We start from the raw sequence: 19,009 nt of genomic DNA, 5'->3' as shown, positions 1-19,009 counted from the left end.
AGAAACAGGGGGGTACTTAAGAGACTATGATTTTTCGGAGGTTTAGCTCCTGGCAAATACCCTCCTTCCGCTTGGCAGGCTTAGGCTCAGGACTAACATGGGTACTCAGCTTTGAGTTGGACTTAAAAATATCATAATACTAAGTTTACAATACATAAAACTTCATCTGTGACTTGGGGCATTTCAAACTTGCCCAAATTATCTGCAATACTGCTGGAGTACCATGACAAGTCTTTCTGAGTACGAAGAATGCAATTTCTAGAGCACAGAGCTTTCAGAAGAGGAGGAAGTCCCTCACCTGACAAAAGGAGTAGCAGCCCTGTGTCCCTGGGAAAATGAAATTTAGTTAATTTGTTCCAAAACATAACTTGTGTGTTGGCATAAAATTGCCAGCTGAGTTATTCTCTCATTTTACATCCTGACCACTAAAATATATCAAAAAACCCCCCCATAACAGAATGTGAAGTTATTTAGGCTGTAAATTCTTCAGGGTACAAAGCAGTATTTTACATGTATACAGTGCCTGGGACAATGGGGCACTGTTCTCATTGCACTGGATAGACCAATAAAAAATACAAATAACCCTGTTTCTAGACAGGCAACAATGCCTATTGACCTTTAGCTTTAAGAAATCTCTTTGAGAAAACAAAGTAGTATTTCTGGAATTAAAAAACATTCTGAAAAAAGCTCTTCAAATTCAAACTTGGAAAACATAAAATCAAACATTTCGCTGCTTTGCTCCAAGCTGTGTAAAATGAAAACTCCGAATGGCGAGAGTTTCTTGATTCCTAGAAGCGTTGCAAAATGGTGGTGTAAATCCTTATGGAAAATACTGAAGGAACAGTCTGTTTACAAAAGGAAAAAAAAAGTTTTCATCCTGCCCTAGATGAGCAGCTTGGAGCTTGCCAAGGCAAACACAAATGTCCAGCTCACCAGTCAGGGTCAAGGATGTGGAAAATAAATACAAAAACCAAAATCTTTAAATAGAGTTTATGGTATGATTCAAGCCAGAGAAAAGCAGAAATCCCAATTTTAGGCAGACAGTCCCTCTCTGTCTGGCCTACTCCAATCTCCTGGAAACAAAGCCCATAGACTGCAACCTTGACAAACACATCTCAGGTACAGCAGTACAACAAATACTTTTAAAAATACACCATGAGGTGATTCAAAGGCAAAGTGAAAGGAGCCGACTGATAGCCCTAAAAAGTCTCCTTTATCTCCACAAGAGATCCCCAGGGAGTGGATCCAGCTCCTCCACTCCAAGTCGTCCCATCATCGCCCTGATCCAAGCAGTGGGGGTGAGCAGGAGAGCACACTCCCTGTTGGGTTATTTGTTTTGTAGAGAGAAAGGCTGTTCAGGTACCAGCTACATCAGTAATTCTGTGATAGGCAAATCCTTCCATGCATGAACTGGCAGCTCCATGATTCCTGCAAAGCCTGAAGAGCTGTTTTACTCTCCCTGTCTCCTGTGCAGTGCTGCTCTGTCACCCTGCCCAACCCAGCCACCAGCTCCAATGGCACTGCCAGGGCTTTTCTTGGAACTAGAGGGCACAAAGTGCTTCCCTGAGTTTGCTGGTATAGGACAGGCAACCCTTGGAGGGTCCAGGCAACCTGACAGCCCAAACACATCCATGGCCTATTAGGAATATAGGCTCATTAAAAAAAGTGGAAAGAATGACAATCAAATTCTCTCCTATCAAGCACAGCTCTTTTCTAGGAGGTTTTTAACAAAAAAAATATTTGCAAAACGACTGCAACAGATGTTCACAGGTATTTAACCACTACTCAAACATCTTGGACTGAGGAGGATTTTTTTTTTAAATGTTTGAAAACTATGCTATTATTTCACCTCCAGGACAACAGACAGTTTTATAAGACAGTTTACACTTCATCCAACTATCAGAGCAGTCAGAACCATCAAACCATAGAATGGTTTGGGTTGGAAGTGACCTTAAAGGTCATCTTGTTCCATACCCCTGCCGTGGGCAGGGACACCTTCCACTAGCCCAGGTTGCTCCAAGCCCCGTCCAACCTGGCCTTGGACACTTCCAGGACTGGGACACAGCATTGTGTGTCAAATCTTACTACGGTTCATAAAGAATGAAGTAGAGGTACCTTAGTAAATGACATGCAGAGGGAAGAGAAAACATGAAACAAAAGGGAAAAATTCAATACAGAAGTTAACAACTGCAAATTAACTTCAAGAAAAGCTACAGGGTATTGTGCAAAGGAAGTTGTGTGAGATGTCAATAGTGACAGTTGAATTATCACAGATTCTTAACTAAAAGCAACTATATGTTTCATGAAAGACATTTAAGCTATAATAGACTATGACTATGCAAAGTGAACCTTTTAAGAGGGGAAATAATGAAATACAGAAAGCCATGAAAGCTAACACCTAAAATGACTGTCATGGCAAGAATCTGATATCCAAACCAAGCTGTTAATCTGGATTTTGTTCTCATTTCTCTGTCCTGAGCACACCTGGTGAGTCAAACCCAAACGCAGCTACAGGCAACGACAGGAAAAGTTACAAAATGGGAAGATAATAAACCAGCTGTCAACCCCACCCCAGCCTGCACAAATCTGGGTGATTATCTGAATGCACCTGTTTCTTCAAATATGTGCTTTTATATTCAAAATTCTTTGTAGAAGTTCTTAAATTTCACATACAAATTATGCCTATTCAGGATAAGAGCAGAATTCCCACACTTGTTTTCTTGAAGTTACAAGCATTATTTTCCTCAGTAATGGGAAGAGTAGGGGGGGAAAAAAGCCCTGTGTATTAACTGTTCACAAATTCCCACTGACTGATTTTACACAGTTCCAGACTGTAGCGTTCAATAAATCCCACTGAACAGAGAATTTTGCATTTCTTTCATACAACAGTAACACCTGGTACCTGCAACTGAACTTCCACAACGGTTCCAAAATTGGTGTTCACCTACTGAGGCAGGTAGTGGCTTTGCATCTTAGAATTAACATATGTGATTCAAACAGATAACAACTGTTGATCTTATAAACAAACTTGCAAGAAATATAAATGCACCTTTAGGGGATTCTTAAAAGTTTCTTGCCTCCAAACTGCCAAACAAACAAACAACCCCCACACGTACTATTTTCTACGCACAACTGAGATAAATTTACATGCCCATGTACCAAAACACTCTGCTTAGTAGAATCTGGAATAGTTTTATTATGTAAACCACAGTGTTTACTACGTTAATAAATGCTTAAGATATGGTGAGGAGTAAAGAGTAAAATTCGTGGGCAAAGGTAAAGGCTGAAAATTAAATGTTACATCAATCAAACAGCACAGCTGAGTATCACGAGAACACATGGCTTCCCAGATCAATTAAGGCTTATCAAATCTTAGTTTGTGATTTAGAAACAAACAGGAAATTTAATGAAAAAAAGAATATATTTGAGCATCTGTTTAAATTTAAAGCAACTAAATTATTTTATAGCTATAAAATGTGAGCTTTTTGATAGATATGAGGTTAAACATGTTCTTGTTCTATGCTCTACCAAAAAGACAATACATCAGAACTTTGGGCAGCCTGAATTACTTTACATCTTATGCATGGGTGGTTAAATGTACTTGTACTAGAAACGAACTGCACAGAGCAGGCTGCACGAACACACCTCACGTGACCTGTTCCATGTTCTTCTTGGTCTACTGGCTGCATCTTTCAGGAATGCCCAAAAAATGAAATTGCACCTTGAAATTCATTAAATACCTGCAGGTTCTAACCTGCAACTTTTTCAGACTTTACAGTATAGACCGAGGGGGATAATTATGAAGTTCAGCACGCTCCTTTCATCTTGGGCTGCACAGTGAGCATCACCCTTCATCTTGCCGAAAACCAAAACACTTCAAGCATTTTGCATATTCAACAATTCCTTCCCCATCCCCCTTTCCCACAGGAAAAAAAAAAAAAGGCCATAAATGAACAAACAACATGAAGAGTGCTCTAGACCAACAGGAACATTTTCCTTTGTTCAGAATTTAGACCTGGCTGCATGTCAGAGCCTGCTCAGGTTGTCAGAATGTACTGACTCCACGGTCAGGTACATTCGCTGTCTAAGAACCAAAGGGATGCACTTAAAACAAGGATCCACCTGTGCTCCCAGTGCAAGACCTTATCCTACAACTATCACAGTAGTTCCCCCATGTTTGTTTTTTTCAGAACTGGTTTCTAACTTTGTATAATTAAACTACAGCTAGAGTCAGCTTTGGCTATAATCTGAAGAACTATCCATGAGATACTTTTTACTTCCGTTGACACACAAATTGCAAACTTAAATGCACAGAAACAAATTAAACAAAAAAAAAAGTCAAAGTCAAGGACTAGAAAAACTGCATTTCTTTCTTCAAGCTGCTTTATTCAAATATCAGGTAGAGAAAAGAGTGGATAATTTCTCCAGATCCCTTTACACAATGGTCCTATCCTAGCTAGTTGACCTGGCTGCCAAATTCCTGGCATTCCTAGTACCTCCACAAGGTCTGTTTTTCTGTCTCTGCCATCAAAGGCTTTCCTGTCTGAATGGTTTACTATCTTGCAATAAAATCAAATCCATCAACTTCATATCTTTTTTTTTTTCAATGATGGTGCCCCTGACTGATGTTTGATTTACCCTTACAGTCTTTCCAAAATTCTAAACTTTCAGCCCATAACCACAGCTTATCAAGGTGTTGGGGCATTCTCATTTTGATCTCAACCAATAGCAACAATTCTTCAAGTTCCTCTTGCATGCAATTTTTTTTAACAGATGTACAATACTTGGAATCACAGAATGGTTTGGGTTGGAAGGGACCTTAAAAACTTCGTTCCAGCCCTCTGCCGTGGGCAGAGACACCCTCCAGTAGATCAGGTTACTCAGAGCTCCATCCATGAGTGGTCTCATACAAAACTCAAGTGTTACCCTCTCAAAACAACCCTCCTGATTTCTATCCTGGAAGCTGCAGTTTGCTTAGGAATCCTGACATTGCCCTCCAAGACATTTCCTTGCTTTCTTGCTTCCTCTGATGTTCCCCATTCTATCAATGCCTTGAGGTTTATTTGCTGTCCCTTTACTCTTTATCCATTTTTGTATCCTTTTTATCCAGCACCAGTTTTCCAGGAGCCTGGGAAAGAGGGATCAAAGTCTTTCTCTGAAAATATCCTTTTCCAAGATGGGTTTTGTGTGACCCACCTACATTTGAGCAACAGGTGGGCAAAAGGCAGATGCAGAAAGCTCCTGAGCACCCGAGTTTAGCTCACACACCCGAAACCAGACCTTTGCCTAAATATCTTATAGAACTAGCATCTCAAGGTACCAAACACTTTGAAAGCTATTTTTAAGAACAAACCGAAAAAAGGTAAGTAAACAGTAAAGAAAGTATTCATTTACAAATAAACTTTTAGCTAGAAAGCCTTTTTCATATCTCCAGTAATACATTCCAAACAGATACACAAATAACAGCACTAGATAGTATTTAGTCCCTTCTAGTTTTATTGCAGCTTTCCCAGATATTCATCCGAATATTATATGAAAACATTCATTAAAAGAATTTTGTTTGAACATGACTAACAGTTAACGAAACAATACAACAAAAAAACATAAAAAAAAATGTTTTTTCTGGTATAAGAATGGCTCAGACACACTTCCTTCCATTGTTCCTTGTTTTACAAGGAAAAAAAGAAAAAAAAAACCAGAAGCAGCAAACACAAAAACAATTTCTCTCACCTTAAAGTGCTTTAGAGCTGAAAAGGCCATTTTCAGGGCACAGCACTTGAGTTGTTGGAATGACTGTACCTAAGAGGATAGTTTCTACTATTCAGTCTTTTCTTCAGGCTCTTAAAAACTGAAAACAAACTAGTGTGAAAACAAACACACCCCCACAAGCACTTTTGATGATTGCCATTATTTTATTTTGTGTAGGATTTTAAACTTCATTTTACTACCACCAAAAGGCAACTATCCAAAAAGAACAGTTGTTTGAAGGAAGCCACAATTAATGTAAATACTGTCATAGTAATGATTAGATCTGACATAAACCCTTTGACTGAAATGAAAACTAAACATTATAGTATATAAAAGTATACATTCAAATTCTTCTATCATCTTCCTCCTTTGATGTGTCCAGGTTTTCCATTAAAAATAAAGCTGTGTGTAAGTCTATTTTCATCACATTTATAAACCCTGCAAAAAAACTGACAATGTACACGTAAAGGCACATATACTTTTAAGGGTTGTGCACCCTTGTACAGGAAATCTGGACTGTAAACATAAATGGATCTTTCACAACAATTAACACAATTTATACACCTGAGTCTATGCCATTCCAACTGCACAGACTTTATTTGTTCTGCTGTAAATCAATAGCTTGCCATGTTCCACTGCATCTTTTTAATTCACAGGTGATGCAGAACTGCTGTCTAAGGCCTGTAAATGAGCTCTCAGGTCACCCACAATCAAACAGTTGATAGTTACTGATTAAAAATAAGCAGCAGTTTACCTACAGGAACTTTTCAAGTGAATTGCAGAAATAATTCAGAAACAATAAAGAGATTATAGAACATGGTATTTAAGGTACACTTAAAGGTACACACAGTGTTCTAACACAGGATCACAGAATCAGAGACCAAGCTCAACTGGAGGGTACTTCTGGAAATCATTTTGGCCATCCCTTCCCTCAAAGCAGGACCAACTAAATCAAGTTGCTCAGGGTCCTGTGAATAGAATCACCATAGATTCATAGAATGGTTTGTTCAGCTGAATGTTAAATATCTCTGTGATTTCACAGTCTCTCTAAAAATCCTGCTCCAGTGTTTTACTTTATATCCAAGCATAAGATTAAATCATCTCTTGAAACAAGGATCGTTTTTGTCAGATTAGCCCATACCCACCACATATCCATAAATACGTCCTCCTCCTCCTCCTCCTCCTCCTCGTCCTCCTCCTCCTGCTTCTTTATAGCCCCTGCCCATAGCTGACAGAGCAACACCTTCCTGGCAGGAACAGCACTACTTCCAGTCTTTCCAATCTACTTCCAGTCTTTCCAACAGCTTAAAGCTGCTGAGCTATAAAGGCACAGTTCTATTCACCCAAAAACCAGATAACCCTTATATTCAAAAGCAACTCCAATCGTAACCATCTGACTGGTCAGACAGAGGACACACTGCTGGAGGTGAGCTCTGACGGCCTGTGTGAACATCCATCATCCCACCACTCTTCATGGAGACAGATTTTGGGTGGGAGAAGGAACTAAGATCGGCCTTTGTAGATCATATCACAAAAGGAGACTGCCAGATGAATACCCTCCAGAACTGGGAAAATCTCCCTCTTCTTTTCAAAAAAAACCCCCAAATTCTAGAAGAACAAAAAAGGTCAACAGAAATCCTTGAAGCTGTACTGAGTGATTAAAGAGCACAGAACATTTTCAGAGGAGACAGAGAATCCCATAACAATAAAAAGTATTATTGGAACGTCCCCTAACTCAGACACGGGTCACATTTCAATCCTACACCTATGGCATGTTCCTGTTGGATCAACCACACTGCACCTTCACAAAGTGTAGCTGGCAAAGGCAAGCAAGATATGCATTATTCCAATAATAGGGATCCTTTCCAGCTCAATTCCCATTATCAGAAAATAACATTTCGCAGAAAAAGCCAACACATTTCCCACATGCCGTTATGTCATCTTACATGTGTATTTTGTACACATCTTTACCGTAAACAGACCCTCTCCTGCACTGTCTGCAACACATAAGTAATAAAAAACTTGAAAAGCCATCAAAATATTAATTCATTAAAGTTTTGATATATCCAGTGACCTCACTAATCTCATCATTGCGTCCATGGAGATACTTGTGGTGTATACACAATATTTCTATCTTGTGGAGGAGGCATCCAGAAGTTATGGAAAACTTTCTCCTCTCTCCTCTTACGCAGAAAGAATGCTTTTCATATAGTTAGAAAAATAATCTCGGAAGACACAAGTTGAAACTAAATGAATAAAGGAACATGGTTGGCAGTACTAAATGCACAAAAGATAACGGAATATCAGATTTATTTCATGTTATATAGTTCAAAAACTTGGGAAAGATAAATACTTTATACAGTATTATTGTATATTTTATAGATTATTTTAATGAATGCTTTATTAAAATAAATATTTATTAAAATATTACATGCCAGTTTCCCCTATGATTATTATTATAATAATACCTGTCACTTTCCCCATTACGTTTATCAAATAATATAAAAATAAATATTACCCAGAAAAGCATTGGTATAAAAGCACAAGTAGGACAAAATTTAGTTATTACAGGTAAGGTAATGATGTTCTAGAAATACAGCAGGCAGATCAGATTTAAGGTTTAGTTTTGTTTCAAATGGACAGAAAACTAACATGAAAAAGCAGAAGGTGCATCAGCAGTAACAGACCCCTACAAGCACATTTGCTATGCCCATACATTAACAATTTTCTAAATAAAAGAGGCAGCCTCAGCTTCACTCAAACCTCATGCAGTGACTCAGGTAACAGTGCTTCAATTCTACTCAGATTCAGCTGAAAACTTGTCCAAGTGTCAGATTTATTTCTGTAAAACTTCCATTAATACAGAAACAACCGAACAAACAAGAATTCTGATGATCCTGTGCAGACATTTTGGGCTTGGAGGGGCTTGCATGACTCTGGATTCTGTAAGCCTTTTTCAAAATTGCTTTGAAATTGCTTTCGACCAAAGAATTTCAAAATCTGTTGGACTAGCAGATGGTTTGCAAACAGTTGTGTCCTAACTATCAAGTCTCCTTATTTAATTCCCTCATATTCCCCTCCTTTATCTGTCCTGCTGGACGTGCTGTAACAAAGTGGAAGCCCACTTGCTCTGCTGTTGGCTTTCATTCCCAGTAAGAAAGCAATCTTTTAAAAAGCTGCTTATGGTGGGTGAACCTTTTTGCAGACTGGTAGCACAAAGTTGTCAGAAGACAGCACGACCAGCAATTGGTTTCTTAGAGTGCAGCAAATTCTTGACCAATTCCAAATCCCACCCACTCTGTTGCACTTCATAATTTGTAACCCAGTGCTTTGAAAAAGAAGAGAAATACACATAGGCCCCTGCAAACTAGTCTATCTGGTGCAAACCAATCCTGTTATTTCAAGTCCAGTCAGGATTAGCAAAGCCCTGTTGCAGCACTTCCCTGGTGTCACAGGAACAGGAGGCACATCATGGAGCTCTGGAATGCTGGGGACATGGCAGATGTGCTAGAGCAAAGCTTACAAGCCAAACAGCTTGTTTTGGCTAAGAATCCTCTTTCCCCCCACTATGGGATTACTTTGATCTTTTTGCCTATTATTGGACTGTAACTATACTGAGTTTATGGGATCAACGGGACTGCAGAAAGAACGCATTAATCCAACCCTGAGTAACAGACTGAGAAGCTACTTTTAAAAACTTGATTGCAGGCAGCCAATATTAGTTAGTTTGTTTCCAAAATGGGAATAGAAACCAAGGCTGTTGAAGGAATTTTCCGTAAAATTCACCTTAAAACAAGCAACAGATCTCCTGCACTACGAAAACATACTTTACTTCTTTGTGGCACTAAATTTACATTATCTTAAATATCTCTTTTTTTTTCCATTTCACCACCTCCTCTTCTTCCCAAACAAAATACTGGAATACACCTATGAGGTTGTTCTGCATAATTGTGAACAATTAAGTGTTTTAATTCAAACAGAGAATGGTCAAATACTGCAGGGTCCTCAGGGATATCCTCTCATGCTGTGATTCCCACAGGCTGCACGAGCCTTGCCATGTCTCAGCATCCAGCAGACACACCCCAGAGCACCCTGCCCCAGCACAACTGCCATTCCATCGGGCTGTGCTCTCCCTTTGGTGCCAAGAGGAGCAGAATCAAGGAGCACTTGGACAACACGCCACAAGTGACACCTTTGTGGACAATATTCAAAGCTGAGGTCATATTCATTTATAAACATTTTAAATCATATTACACTCCTGGAATCACAGAATCACAGAATTGTTTGGGTTGAAAAGGACCTTAAAGATCCAGTTCCACTCCCTGCCACGGGCAGGGACACCTTTCACTAGACCAGGTTGCTCCAAGCCCTGTCCAACCTGGCCTTGGACAGGCAGCCACAACCTTTTTGGGCAACTTGTTCCAGTGTTTCACCACTCTCTGAGTAAGGAATTTCTTCCTAAAGTCTAAACCAAACTTACCCTCAGTTTAAAACCATTGCCCCTTATTCTGTCACTACCTGCCCATATAAAAAGTCCCTCTCCCTCCTTTCTTTATAAGCCCTTTTAGGCACTGGAAGGGGCTCTAAAATCTCCCTGGAGCCTTCTCTTCCCCAGGCTGAACAGCCCCAGCTCTCTCAGCCTATCTCCATAGGAGAGGCGTTCCATGATTAGTGAATAAAATGATTCATTTTACTCAGTTTCTAAATCAATTCTTTAAAGAACTGATAATAAAAAGAAATTAAAAGGGACAGGTGGGCCATAAGCCGCCGCACATGCTGCGCGGGGCCCCGGGCTGCCACATGGGCTGCGCGGGGTCCCAGGTTGGTCGGAGGCCCCCGTGCCACGTGCGCTCTGCGTGCGCGCGGTTCGGCCCCCAGGCATGGCCACGGCAGGAGAAAGGAGAAAGAGGGAAAGCCTTGCCAGCGGGTACTGCACCCCTGTAGAAGAGGAGAGAGGAGCTTTGGAGCACGCAGAGGTTTGCCATTCCAGGTTTGGGGGGGCGGGGGAGGCAGAGGAGGAGAGGGGAAGGGTGTCGAGCGGGTCGCAGGGCTCCTCCGACTGGTGGGTTGGAGAGCGGGGCAATCCTGTATGAAATGGTGCAGGTGAGCAGTGCGCCTGAAGTTATGTGGTAACAGTCGGGAAGGATAAGGTCAGGGTGGATAGTGGGTTCTTTTAGAATGATGGGGGTCCCGGCCAGGCTGGGGCCTTGAAAGGCACCCCAGCCTTGGATGGGTACAGGAACCAGAACGGCTGGTTTGTTTGTTTGCCTGTTTGTTTCTGGTTTACCTGCGGCTACTGCCCAGGTTCAGCATGTTCTGGATATATCTGCTTTGCGCTGTTACATCCTGAAAGGGTGGACAGGACAAAGGGTTGTTCCTGAGTATCTCCTTGAGATTGTATATAGATAGGTGATAGAAAAGTAAGACATGAAAGACTTGCCCGAATCATTCTAATAGGAACATAGCATGTGTACCCCTATGTGGTTGTGAGCTACGCTGGCAATGGTACAGCCTTCGGTAGGGTCGCCCATGCCAGACAGGTCAAAACCGTAGGGCCAGATTTAATACATTATTGGGCAGGATGAGCTCGTTAGCCTTCTGGCAGTCATCCTAGGAGAAGGACAACTCTAATCCCAAACCCGGGCAGATGATGAGCCCTGTAAGGCCATCCATCTAAGAGAAGGTCACTCTAATCAAACCTATGTCCTGAGGACCTCGCTGCCACCGTCCAAGCTTGCTCAGCCCTGGCAGATGAACCTTGGGATTGAAGGGTGGGTTCAGTTCCGCGCATACTGCATCTCACCTAAAAATCCACTGCGCAGGCTTGAAGGCTCTACCCACATGCAAAAAGCCCTGTAGCGTCGGGCAAGGGTCGAAATGGCAGGTGAAAGGTGCACTGGAAGCCGCAGACCCAACCCTGCATGCAGGCGGTTCAGGATATTGGTCATTTGAGACTGACCGGAGAAGACAGTCTCTTGGGGCAGCACCCTGAATGACCAAGCAGCCTTTCCAAGGACAGCACTGCTTCCTCCACTCGGAGAGGGGCCTAGAAAAGGTGGCCTAAACAAAGCTCATCTCCACTTTCACCCAGTTGGTTAACCGCAGACCAACGGGCATCTTCTTCCAATGCGGTCGCACAAAGATCAAAAGACAAAGGCACGCACCTGCCTCCAAAGGTGTACCTAAATTAACTCTAGCATGCTGGAACATCAGAACCATGCTCGATTCTGCGGATAGCAGACGTCCTGAGCGACGTTCCGCCCTAATTGCTCAAGAGCTGGCTTGTCTCAACATCGACATTGCCGCTCTCAGTGAAGTTCGCCTTCATGAAGAAGGCAGCCTCAGAGAACATGGTGCCAGTTACACACTCTTTTGGTCAGGTAAGCCCAGAACAGAAAAACATCTCTCAGGAGTTTTTTCATGATCAAAAACTCTATTGTTGCCAAACTTGAAAATCTGCCGACAGGTCACTCTGACCGCATTATCTCCCTATGCCTTCCACTACACAACAAGCAACACATCGTCCTCTTTAGTATATATGCCCCAACTCTCCAAGCTGACCCTGCTGAAAAAGATAAACTTTACGCTGACCTGCACTGCCTTACCCAAAAGGTGCCTGCAGATGATAAGGTCATTATCCTTGGTGATTTCAACGGCAGAGTAGGCAAGAATTTTGATGCCTGGAAAGGAATATTAGGCAAGCATGGTGTTGGAAACTGCAACAATAATGGTCGACTCCTGCTAGAATTCTGTGCAGAGCAACAGTTCACCATCACTAATACAATCTTTCAGCAGAAAGATAGTCTGAAGACAACCTGGATGCACCCCAGATCTAAGCATTGGCACCTCATCGATTATGTCTTGGTGAGACGGAAAGATGTCCGCGATGTCCACCATGCCCGCGTGATGCCCAGTGCAGAATGCCAAACAGACCATCGGCTTGTGCGCTGCAAACTCAACTTCAATCTCAAATTCAAACCTAAAAAGGGCAGTCTCCCAAGGAGAAGACTCCAAGTTAACAATCTCCAATCAGCCACAGTAAGAGACAGATTCCAGGCAAACCTTCAAATTAAGCTTGATAACCATTCCACAGATTCTACAGGTTCCTCTCCTGAAACAATTTGGCACCATATTAAGAACAGCATCCTGCAATCCTCCGAAGAATCCTTAGGATTCTCCCTCAAGAAGAACAAGGACTGGTTTGACGAAAACAATCAAGAAACCCAGGACTTGCTGAGGGAGAAGAGAACCGCCCACCAAGCACACCTTGCACTGCCATCCTGTCACGCAAGAAAAACAGCCTTCCGTCTCACATGCAGCAAGCTCCAACAGAAACTCCGTGACATCCAGAACAAGTGGTGGATCAGTCTAGCTGAAAAAACTCAGTTATGTGCAGACATGGGTGATCACAAAGGATTCTATGAGGCCCTGAAAACAGCATACGGGCCTACGTACCAGGTACAAAGCCCTCTACACAGTGCTGATGGTCAAACGCTTCTAACAGATAAACCCTCCATTCTGAATCAATGGTCTGAACACTTTTCAGTACCAACCGTGTAGTCCAAGACTCAGCTATTCAGTCCATCACACAACAACTGGTGAAATATGAATTGGATACTGCTCCCACTTTTTTTAAGGCCATACAGCAGGTGAAAATCAGCAAGGCAGCTGGGGTTGATGGAATTCCACCTGAAATCTGGAAACATGGGGGCCTTGCATTCCACACCAAATTTCATGAGTTCGTGGTGCGCTGTTGGGAACTAGGCGAACTCCCATCAGACCTTTGAGATGCAGTCATCATCACTTTGTATAAGAAGAAAGGAATTAAATCTGACTGCTCAAATTACCGTGGTATTACTCTGCTCTCCATTGCTGGCAAAATCCTGGCAAGAATACTCTTGAACAGACTAATACCCGCTATAGCTGAAGGAATTCTACCTGAAAGTCAGTGTGGTTTCAGAGCCAACAGGAGTACCACAGACATGGTATTTGTTCTCAGACAACTGCAAGAGAAGTGTAGGGAACAGAACAAAGGTCTCTATGTAACCTTTGTCGACCTCACCAAGGCTTTCGATACTGTGAGCAGAAAAGGTCTGTGGCAGATTTTGGAACGTTTAGGATGTCCCCCCAAGTTCCTTAAAATGATCATTTCACTCCATGAGGATCAGCATGGCCAAGTCAGATATGGCAATGCACTTTCTGAGCCCTTTTTAATAACTAATGGTGTGAAACAAGGCTGTGTTCTTGCACCAACCCTATTCACAGTCTTTTTCAGCATGATGCTGCAAAGGGCCATGGCAGACCTCGATGATCAGGATGGTAACTACATTCAATACCGTACTGATGGAAGCCTTTTCAACCTAAGGAAAGGCCCACACCAAGACCTTAAACCATCTCGTCCAGGAGCTGCTTTATGGTGACGCCGCCGCCCTTGTTGCCCACACAGAAGCAGCCCTGCAGCGTTTAACATCCTGCTTTGCTGAGGCTGCTGAGCTCTTTGGGCTGGAAGTCAGCTTAAAAAAGACAGAAGTTCTCTATCAGCCGGCACCTCAGGAAGTCTTCCATCATCCCCATATCACCATTGGCCAATCAGAGCTCAAATCAGTCCAGCAGTTTAATCACCTCGGCAGCCTCATCTCCTCAGATGGTAAGATTGACAAAGAGATAGACAACAGGTTAGCAAAGGCATATAGCGCCTTTGGAAGACTCCATAAAAGAGTTTGGCGAAATAAACACCCGAAGAAAAGTACAAAGATCAGTGTTTACAGAGCCACAGTGCTGTCTACTCTCTTATACGGATTTGAATCATGGGTCATCTACCGTCACCACCTGCGTCTCCTAGAATGCTTCCATCAACGCTGCCTCCAAACAATCCTAAACATCCACTGGTCAGATTATGTGACCAATACATCTGTTCTAGAACAAGCAGCAGTCACAAGTATTGAGGCCATGTTGCTGAGAACACAGCTGCGATGGGCAGGGCACGTCTCCAGGATAAAGGACCACCACCTCCCTAAGATCCTGCTTTATGGTGAACTTGCCACTGGCTGCCGCAAGAGAGGAGCCCCAAAGATACAAGGACTCCCTGAAACAACATCTCAGCCTTGGCCATATTGACCAACATAACTGGTCTACTCTGGCCTCAAATCGGGAGGTCTGGAGACACACCATCTATAACGCTGTTGACGCTTTTGAGAAAGTACGCAGGATCACTCTTGAGGAGAAAAGACAGCGCAGAAAGAATCGTGCCTTGCAGAGTGTACCACCTGGGGAGTCTTTCTGCTGTGCCTTTTGCAACCGGACATGTCTATCTCATATTGGCCTTTTTAGCCACCAGCGCGCTTGCAACAAGCGTGGGTAGTGCCTTCCCAAATCTTCGTTCGCGAAGCCTAGCCATGAAAAGGAACAGGTGATTAGAGATATTGCATAGGGGAAAACTGAAGATGTGGGAGAAATCAAACAAAAAAGGTACTCTATTAATAATTGAAACATTAAGTTATTGTTTGCAACTCCTGTTTTTAGACTGAAAAAAAAAATCTGAGGAGCACTCTTATAATGATGATCTGTAAGGTCGCTTTCAACTCAAACCATTCCAATGTTATGAAACATTTGGGTCTAAATTTGAGGAACATATGAGTGTGTTGAATAGCTACACTGTGGGACTTCAAATTGAAATGATTTTATCCAAAATAAACACCTTAGAAGAATTATTTTGATAATCTCTTTACTTTGATCCTGTTCCCAAAATATGGATCATGCCCCGTGCAAACTGGGACTCTTTTGCTGCACAGTGCTCAGTGATGAGCTGCATTCCCACTTGCAGCTCCATGTGGAATCATCCTTAGCCTGTCTGACTCCACACCAAATCTTTATAATGTTTTTTTGGCTCACTGGAATATTCTTACAAAATGCCACCACTGCATTCACCTCTTGTGTAATGCAGAGACTTCAAAAACCGCAAACCCAAACCACCACACAAAACACATCTAACACAAAATACGGTTTCCCAGGAGCAATATTCCACCAAAGCATCCTCACTGGGAGCTCAGAAAAGTGAATTTTGTATTCTCTGCAAAGCTGACCATGTCTCTTGGATTAACCTTTCAAGTGCTACTATTTTAGCACAAAATTTGTTTAAGAGTTCTTATGTAGCACTGATATTTCTCTTCTATTGATAGAGTCCTTTGTCCTCATAACAGTCTAAAAAATTTATATTGTGATTAAGAATTGAGATTTTGATTTCCTATACAGTAGAGATGGACTTTTTTTTTTTTTTTATTATAGGTAACAGAAAATATTTTCTAATGAGCTAAATCTGAATTAGAGACATACCATACCCAGGCTGTGGTTGAAGAGACTTCAAAAATGAAAACATTCAAGAAAACGAGTTTCAAAAGACATAAATGAGGCTTGATTTCTCCATAGCTCCATAGCAGGGAAATGTTAGCTCAGAACCACTCATTTCTGCCTTTGAAATCTTTCCCATCTGCAGTAACAGACCTCATGTCATTCTGGCATTAAGCAAAATTTCTGTTGTCCACTCATCTGTTTTATCAGCTACTGTGGGGCTTTCTCCCACACTGATCTATCCACAGGGGATCAATTCTCAATTAAAATTATATGTTAACAGTCGATAACTTATTCTTTGATATTCCTGAAAGGTGAATTAACCACATTCAGAAATCAAAGAAACAAGTGATGGGATGTTGTGGAAGTAGAATTTTTGAGTATGGCTTCAAACTACCAAAGACAGCAATTCTTTTTTTTTGGGGGGGAATTGAAACAGGATATTGAAAGCAGGAACTATTTTCTTCTCTGCCCCTCTGCACAACATTCAATATAATGATCCATGGTCTGGTTAATAAACTAAAGATTAAGCAAAGTTTTTCTTCATCTTCAAAGTCATGAGCTGTTTATTCCACTGGTAAGATTATGTAGTCAACAAGAGCTGGCATAGGCAACCTTTATACACTATTCTAGATAATGGAGATAATTCCAGACACAGTTATAATGAAGAGAATATGCTTGTTAAATATTGTGATTTTTAAAAATTAGTGCTCTATCAGTGCACTCTTTAGATAAGACAAACTTTGGGAAAATAGGAAGAATCTTCTAGTCACATATATTGCACTTAAATGAACAACTGTCTTTTAAAAAGCAATTCCTTCTTTCTCTAAGACAAAACATCATCCAATAAGTCTCTTCAGTAACTGTATCTAACAGCAAAGTAAAGAATTACCTCTATGAAGATAGATTTTCAAAATTTGTTTTGCTGAACTTTGATTTAAACTAGCTTTTAGCATTGAACAGAAAGCTTTACTAAGAAATTCAGTGAGTAAACAGTCTATAAAGCTCATGTGTTAGATACTTCTGTAAATTCTAGTAAAATCCTCCTTCTCTTCCAGCAATCAGGTGTGGAATCATAGAAAGGTTTGAGTTGGAAGAGGCCTTACAGATCATCTCATTCCAACCCTCCTGCCATCAGAGTGGCATGTACAGAAAGAGGAAAAGGCAATGAGCAGAAGCTGCAGCAAGAGAAAATCTGTCTGGAAATCAGGAGACACTGTCAAGTGACAGTGGTGGGGCACTGGGACAAACTGCCCAAGGGCTGAGCCCTGCACTGAGGAGGAACCTGGATGTGATGACCATGAACTCCCTTCCAGCCTCCATGTTCTAGGATTCTTACTATATTGAATAACTGGCAGTTAAGTGTTATAAATTAAGTTGTATCAACATCATTACATTACTCAGATGACTTAGTTATATATGAAAAATTAAATCCTCTAATGAGTTTAGCAACTTAACTGAATATTATTTATTTTAAAGGTTTATTTGTTCATGACAGAGGGGAGATTGCTGTGGGAGAGAGGGGTTGGCGTTTCTTTTTCACGTTCTGCTCAGTTGGTGAAGCTCAATTTCCAGTTAAAAAACCTAGGCAGCAAAGTTTTAACCAAATACTGTCTAATTATTTTAATACAGAACAAATAATCTATACTTAATACAAAAACATCCTTTATAATTATTGTTTTGAAAGCCATGGAACTGTTTTCTAGTTCAAAAGGTTTCTGAAGGACTAAATGATTAGCTGTCCTAGCCTGATGTACTCATTTCCCACTAATCTGATTCCTAAATATTATTGCTCTAAGTGCTGTTGCTGAGGTAAGGAAGTAGCCGCTCATGGAAACTTTTATATTCCTTTGTCTTTGTACTATACAGTTCAATTAAAATGTCAACAGTAAAAAAAGTTCCATAACACTAATCAGCAATATTAAGGGGCCAAAAACCATCCAACCCCATTAACAATTGTATCTCAGGTTTGGATCTGTATGCTTCATTTTCTGTGATGGTTTCTTTGAACAGCATTCAATCCTTCAAACTCACTCGCTTCAGATGATTTCTCCAATTACCAAATAGACATGAGAGACATGAGAACATGAAGCCCTTGTCAAAAAACTACATATATCCAACTTTTCAGCCTAACTCAGCAGACAAATGACTCTCCAACTGGTCTCAGAAGAGCACAGATTTGTCCCACTGGAAACCACACCTTCAGCGGCAGTGGAGTCCCATCACCCACCTATCATAACTTATCCCTGGGCCAAGAGCCAGAGTTGATCACACTATTCAGCATGATAAACCTAATCTTATTTCTCTCCCAGCTTTTATTAGTGACTTCCCTGTTCCTTCCCTTATTTAATTTAATGGCAAAAAGCTGCCCTGACATCAGTTGCACAGCATCAGTCCTCATTTCCATCTGCATCCCAGGGATATCACTCAAGAGCTCTAAACTCACACTCAAGAGTCTCCACATTAAAGCAAAAATCTGAGCAGAGATTCTCAGTCTTTCAGTGAGTCATGATGACAGGAAAACTGTTATGGCCATGAATAAACATTGCTGGGTATTCTTATTTCATTTTCATATAAAGCAAGATCTGCTTTTTGGGCTACGTGAAGCACTGCTTCCAGGGAATTAAAAAAACTACAGAAATCCGAAGACTGGAAGTGTCAAAGACTAAAGCGTTCCTTGAAAAGTTAGAAGTCTCGAGCAAACCCAAAAATGAAGAGAACACGAACAGCTCAAGTATTTTTGCACAAATTGAAAAAGTCCTCTACCAGTTGGGAGCAAGTTGGAACTTGCATGGGGCCCTGCACACCCTGGCAAACATCTTAATTGTTCGGAGCAGACAAAGTCTGTTTAGTCATGTCTGCTGAGGGGAGAAGGATATTACAACACATCTGCACAGGCTGTTTCCACATAGGT

The 19,009-nt window shown here is 41.4% G+C and overlaps 1 protein-coding gene across 2 annotated transcripts in view; it reads right to left on the bottom strand.

Annotated features, from left to right (window-relative positions):
• Positions 1-19,009, bottom strand: part of ATG7 (autophagy related 7) — a 119,370-nt gene that overhangs the window by 9,998 nt on the left and 90,363 nt on the right. The window contains exon 19 of one of the 2 annotated variants that reach the window (XM_027748455.2): positions 5,731-5,799. The exons of the other annotated variant lie outside the window; for it this stretch is intronic. Coding sequence (XP_027604256.1) covers positions 5,731-5,799 — 69 coding nt within the window. The remainder of the gene's footprint in view (positions 1-5,730; positions 5,800-19,009) is intronic. 2 annotated transcript variants of the gene reach the window in all.

Source organism: Pipra filicauda, unplaced genomic scaffold (genome assembly GCF_003945595.2).
Source record: "Pipra filicauda isolate LSUMZ 115617 unplaced genomic scaffold, ASM394559v2 scaffold309_size868695_pilon, whole genome shotgun sequence".
In the NCBI taxonomy this organism is placed as follows: domain Eukaryota; kingdom Metazoa; phylum Chordata; class Aves; order Passeriformes; family Pipridae; genus Pipra; species Pipra filicauda.
This window is presented reverse-complemented; position numbering and strand designations above follow the sequence as displayed.